General features: G+C 36.2%; 1 protein-coding gene across 1 annotated transcript; it reads left to right on the top strand.

Moving 5' to 3' along the window:
* Positions 1-5,768: 5,768 nt before the first annotated feature.
* Positions 5,769-6,570, top strand: LOC114423970. The gene is made up of 2 exons (XM_028390864.1): positions 5,769-6,166; positions 6,252-6,570. Exons 1-2 carry the CDS (start codon positions 5,769-5,771, stop codon positions 6,568-6,570), a joined length of 717 nt encoding a protein of 238 aa, XP_028246665.1.
* Positions 6,571-7,119: the final 549 nt, after the last annotated feature.

Below are 7,119 nucleotides of genomic sequence, written 5' to 3'. Positions count from 1 at the left end.
GTGAGAGTGTTAGATTGGAAGGTTAGGTAAGATAGTTAGATCGGAAGGTTAGATGGGAGGGTTAGGCAGCAAAGTTAGTTACGACGGTTAGGTAGGAGAGTTAGGTAGGACATTAAGTGCATGTGAGTAATTTAGTGTACACATGTGAGTGAACAGTATGCAACCTCACACATTAATATACATGACAGACTGTTCGTTTAATCATGATTGTTGACCGCAGTGTTCTGTATCACATGCCAAGGTCACATGGATTGTTCAGAAACATGTTAATGGGATAAACATACGCATGTGAGTGAACAGTGTGCAACACCAAACTTCAAAGCATCTCTGAAATGATGCATATGTAGACTATTATTACTGAAGTAAATTAAAAATAACAACTTCAAAGCATGCAACAACTACAACTAGATAATAAAGACGGAGAAAAACTTCAATGCAATACAACAACAAAATATGTTAAATTATTCATTCTAATTTCATGGTATTCTCTAGCTTCTGCTCCATGTCGGCCCAACTTAGGTCATTAACTTGAGTAGGTGATAATGAATTATGAACATCAACTTTAAGTTCCATACATATTACACTTCTCATATTGAGAAATGTATGAAACATGCATGAGACACCTTCTTCGTCAATAATTTGAATTGCCCTATATTGAACTTCACCATTTAATTGATATACAGGACAACGATACCAAAGGGTATTAATTATAGGCGTAACACCATTATCTGTAATTGATGACTGTATTGCAGTGATTATATTTGGCAGCGTCATTGTTGGATTCAAGAGTAACGACTTTGTGTTGTCACCTCTGAAAATTGCATTTGCACTTGAACTTTGAATGATTTCACCATTGATATAAACGTACACACAAATAGGCTCTGACCTCATTGCTAGCCCTCTTTGTTTTCTCTCACAATTTGATTAGACACAACAGTGCAAAGTATTAGGTGACATGGTAGGTTTATATATGCAATCTATCACGGGTCCATGGTTCACGTGAATTAGAATCTCGATGCATCACAGTACCACAGTCGTGTTAATGTGCTTTGGAATCTCGAGACCTTACAACGAGACAAAATATAAATGTGGTTTGGAATCTCGAGGCATTACAATTACATTAAGTGTAATGTTGAGGCCATGCGAAATGTTGAGAACAAAGCTAATGCGGCTATCGTACGCATGTGGGTGAATAGTGTGCACGAAAATGTCATTGGTTCACGTGCATTAGAATCTCGATGCGTGACAATACCACAGTTGATGTTAATGTGCTTTGGAATCTCGAGGCCTTGCAACGAGACAATTTATAAATGTGCTTTGGATTCTCGAGACATTTACAATTACCTTATCGTAAGCATGTGGGTGAATAGTGTGCACGAAAATGTCATTGGTTCACGTGCATTAGAATCTCGATGCGTGACAGTACCACAGTTGATGTTAATGTGCTTTGGAATCTCGAGGCCTTGCAACGAGACAATTTATAAATGTGCTTTGGATTCTCGAGACATTTACAATTACCTTAACGTACGCATGCGGGTGAACAATGTGCACGAAATTTTAGTGATTCACGTGAATTAGAATCTCGATGCACCACAGTACCATAGTCATGTTAACGTGCTTTGGAATCTCGAGGCCTTGCAACGAGACAAATTATAAATGTGCTTTGGAATCTCGAGGCATTACAGTTATCTTAAGTGTATTTGTGCTTGCAAAACCGAACATAGTGTAAATAATAAATAGATGAGAGGTGCATGTCAATACCACATGTGCATCACCCAACTTCAAATTTTATATCATTTGTATTCGGTTTACCATTTGACATCATTCTTATGGATGATAAACCTCTATTGCGTCATCAACATGTTCATCGTTCACGTATTACGATTAATGAGTTAATCACTTCCTATTACCATACAATACCTAAACCAGAACCACAAATTATACCATTATTATCGTCTACCAAGTTCCAACATATTGCCTTAATCAAACAGTGTAAAATTGATCCTGCATTGATCACTGCATTGGTTGAACGATGGAGGCCTGAAACACATACCTTTCACCTGCCATGGGGAGAGTGCACCATCACACTCGAAGATGTTGCACTTCATCTAGGCATTAGAGTCGATAGTCGTGTTGTGGCTGGACCTAGCTTCTTACATTGGGATGAGTTATGCCACGAGTTACTAGAGGAAGTCCCTCCCGAAAATGCACGTAAAGGAGCCGCACTGAAGCTAACATGGTTGCTAAACATGTTGCGCGCACCATTGCCTGAAGAACCAACAACGCACCAACTACAATGCAGGTGTAGAGCTTACATAATGTACATGATTGGCGGTGCTTTAATTCCTGATAAATCTGGAAATAGAGTTCATTTAATGTATTTGAACCTATTACGTGATTTGAACAACACAAAAAAATATAGTTGGGGTTCGGCTTGCTTAGCAAACCTGTATAGAGAACTATGTCGAGCATCATCGGAGGTTGGTAAATCTATGGGTGGTTGTGTCATACTATTGCAGTCATGGGCTTGGTACCACATGCCTTTTATTGCACCAAGAGTCCCACGACCGGAAACAACTTTTCCACTGGCTAAAAGGTTATTTACATATAGCGAAATGTAAATTTTTTTATTTCAATGACGTGTATTATAACATTACAATGAATACTGATTATGTATGTTTTACATTTTAGATGGAGTGGTGGTAGATTAGAATATAGGGCCACACCGCATGGTCACTTAGTCGGATATAGGTCTCGTATAGATCATATGGAGATCCATGAGGTATGATACTATCATGATCTGCACCTTAAATATAAACATACATACTAACATGTTGCCTTGTTGGCATATATTTCAGTTTTCTTGGATCCCATATAGAGGATTTGAAGAACACCTACCCAGACGTGCATATAGAGACATGGAGATTTGGTCTGCATGTACTGCAATTATTTGTTTCTCGATTGTCGAATGGCATCAAACAAATCGAGTGAAGCTACAGTTTGGACTACAACAAGATATCCATGTTGATCCCATGAATCTTGATTTACTTCACCAAATTGACATGCGAGGCAATCATTACACTGATTGGATGGAATATCATGCAGAGTGGATTAATATCTGGAAAAACAAACACAACGATATTTTAGCTGGGCAATGGGTTGAAGGAATAGTGACACATACACCAGCATACATGGAATGGTATAGAAAAAATACTACTTTGTTCTTGTCTGTTGAACAACAACTACATGATCCACGCACAACAATTACACAAAATGTTGCAAGGTCAGGTGTTGAACAAACACATTTTGAAATTCCACATCCTCAGTCAATGTATTCTACTCCTTCACCAGTTCATCAAACTTTTGGCCACACTGGCGAGTCAGTCACCGCAACCACCCATGAATGGATGACCGATTTATTTGGCGTCGATTTCAATACACCAAATTTAGCGGCATCATATTTAGCTACTTTACAACAGTTCGATGCACCGCATTCGTTTGGAGAACAAGGTCAAAGTTCTTCAGCTGCAACAACCAACATTGAAAATACTAACATAGAACAACAACATGATCATGACGTGGAAGAACCAGTCATACTGGAAAGAAGAAATCCTCAACGTAATCAGCGTCCACCACCTTGTGGGACTGGTCATCGTCTTGGTCATTGAAGTATAAAATGTTGTGATAATGGGATCAAATATGTGTAAGTACCCCTGTAACGGCATCATCAAATATGATTTGGACCCTTGCAACTATGCTTAAGAGCCCATATTCTGCATTTTTTTAAAATTATGTCCAACACATTAATGATGTTTGTGACTCATTTTTTCTATAGTTTGAACGTCAGAGAATCCAAAAAAAATTATTTAGTGCACCAGTTCCATCGACTAACACCTCAAAATACAAGTACAAAATCAAAAAAACTATGATTTGGACCCTTGCAACTATGCTTAAGAGCCCATGTTCTGCATTTTTTTAAAATTATGTCCAACACATTAATGATATTTGTGACTCATTTTTTCTATAGTTTGAACGTCAAAGAATCCAAAAAAAATTATTTCGTGCACCAATTCCATCGACTAACACCTCAAAATACAAGTACAAAATCAAAAAAACTATGATTTGGACCCTTGCAACTATGCTTAAGAGCCCATGTTCTGCATTTTTTTTTAAATTATGTACAACACATTAATGATGTTTGTGACTCATTTTTTCTATAGTTTGAACGTCAAAGAATCCAAAAAAAATTATTTTGTGCACCAGTTCCATCGACTAACACCTCAAAATACAAGTACAAAATCAAAAAAACTATGATTTGGACCCTTGCAACTATGCTTAAGAGCCCATGTTCTGCATTTCTTTAAAATTATGTCCAACACATTAATGATGTGTGTGCCTCATTTTTTCTATAGTTTGAACGTCAGAGAATCCAAAAAAAATTATTTCGTGCACCAGTTCCATCGACTAACACCTCAAAATACAAGTACAAAATAAAAAAAACTATGATTTGAACACTTTTTCCATGGTAATAACGTCAAAAACTTCAAAAAAAAATATTCGTGACACACTGCAATTTTCACAAATCAATTTTTTTTTACTCTGAAATTATAATGGACTTCTGTTGCATCAATTATCAGGGATAAATCACAGTCGAAATTGACAACACTCGGCAATTTCTATAGGTCTCTAAAAAAATAAATATCTCACCAGTAAAACTGACATGACATGCACTACTCAATTTTTTTTCACTCTGCTAATTATAATGGACTTATACTCCATCAATTACCAGAGATAAATCACAGTTAAAATTGACAACACTCAGCAATTTACACACGTCTCTAAAAAAATAAATGTCGCACTAGTAAAACAGACATGACATGGACAACTCAATTTTTTTCACTCTGATAATTATAATGGACTTCTGCTCCATCAATTACTAGGGATAAATCACAGTTGAAATTGACAACACTCGGCAATTTTCACACATCTCTAAAAAAATTAATGTCGCACCAGTAAAACTGACATGACGTGGACAATTGAGTTTTTTTTCACTTAGTTGTTGTTTTCACTCACCAATTTGCACATTATGGACCCTTGTAAATATGCTTAAGTGTTCATTTACCCGTTCATCTAAATGCACAGTTAACTAGTGACTCACTCAATTATAACCAAATTCTATAAATACCACTACAGCTAAAGACATTCGTAACAATTTCAAATTTTCATCTCAATCCCTACCACAATGTGTCACCTAACTGCATATGTTTGTGTTTACGACGACGGCCAAATTTGCAATACTAATGAGGGCACCACCTTCGTTAGTAACAACACAAAAACTTTCATGGTCGACAAGGTCATAACCTTTACACAATTGCTTGAACTTGTTTACCAAAAACTAAACATTGACCCAGAACAACATATCCAACATCTCCATTTTCGGTGCCCTATATTTGAGTCAGGACAACGTTATATGTACACATCTTTTATTCTGCGAGATGATGCTGATGTTCGACAAATGTTCAACATTTTTTACAACAATCCATCACTACCATTTGTGGAGTTATTTGCCATAATCTGTCACAATAATGACCCACCAGGCAGCCAACATGGCTCAACCTCTAATCTTGAGGACTTAGGTGAATACGAGACTTGTTGGCTCAAAAACCATGATAGTGATACGGACTCTTCTTCCGGGCCAGAAGGAAGTAACCTGTCTCCATCCCACGAACCTATATTCAAACGGGATTGGTAATCTACGGATCATTGTAATGCTCCAGAGATTCAAGCAATTGAAGAAAGGACTCCAAGAGATGATCATTAGTGACCAATGGTCTTCTTATAAGGAAGATGATGTTGCAAAGGCTAAATTTGTGAAAGATACTTTGTTGAATGATAAATGGTGGGATAAGGTTGATTATATTCTTTCTTTCACTAGCCCTATCTATGATGTTCTTAGAAGAACTGGTCCAGAAGCTTCATCTCTCCATCTAGTATATGAAATGTGGGATTCAATGATTGAAAAGGTGAAGAATGCCATATATCAATATGAGAGAAAGGAGGAGAGTGAAGAATCAACCTTTTATAAGGTAGTGCACTCCATATTAATTGACCGTTGGACTAAGAGTAACACTCATCTCCATTGTTTAGCTCATTCCTTAAATCCAAGGTAATTAACTCTATACTTTTTTACTTACCTTTTTTTTTAGAATTACATAAATTTTAATCATGTATATATTTATTTTTAATTATAGATATTATAGTCATAAATGGCTAAGTGAAGATTCTAATCGAGTTCCTCCACATCAAGACTTGGAACTCACTCGTGAAAGATTAAAATGCTTCAAGAGGTTCTTTCTTGATGTGGATGTAAGGAGGAAAGTGAATATTGAGTTTGCCAACTTCTCGGATGGAAGAGAAGGTTTTGATGATCTTGATTCTTTAAATGATAGAGGTCAAATGGATCCAAAAGCTTGGTGGCTAGTTCATGGCGTTAATGCTCCAATACTTCAAAAGGTTACCCTTAAGCTACTTGCGCAACCTTGTTCATCTTCATGTTGTGAAAGGAATTGAAGTACATATTCATTCATCCATTCTTTAAAGAGAAACAAGATGGCACCACATAGAACTGAAGATTTAATATTTGTTCATAGCAACCTACCACTTCTCTCAAGGAATACTCCACAATATCATCAAGAGGAAACTAAAATGTGGGATATAGCCGGAGATGATTTTGGATTACTTGATGATTGTGGTATTCTTAAAATTGCTAGTTTGTCTTTAGATGAACCAGAGTTAGAAAGTGTCTTTTTCAATGATGATTGCTAGTTTGTGAAATTCTTGAAGACTTGAAGTTGTTAATTCATCATCTTGCTTTATAATTTTTTTTTTTTGTAAAGAAACAAAGCGTACAAATTGTATAATGAGGTCTCTTAGTATTTTTTTGTAACTCATTATCGTAGGAAAAGTTCTTTTTAGATGATGATGATGAATATATAAATCTTGATTTTTAATTTAGATCTTTTATGCATATCACTCATATTTAATTTTATATATATATATATATATAGCCGTGTCCGTGTCCTACATTTTGGACATTACAGGTGTCCATGTGTCCGGTGT

The sequence above is a fragment of the Glycine soja genome, chromosome 8 (genome assembly GCF_004193775.1).
Source record: "Glycine soja cultivar W05 chromosome 8, ASM419377v2, whole genome shotgun sequence".
Lineage (NCBI taxonomy): Eukaryota > Viridiplantae > Streptophyta > Magnoliopsida > Fabales > Fabaceae > Glycine > Glycine soja.
Note: the sequence above shows the minus strand (reverse complement) of the source record. Positions and strands in the feature narration are given on the sequence as shown.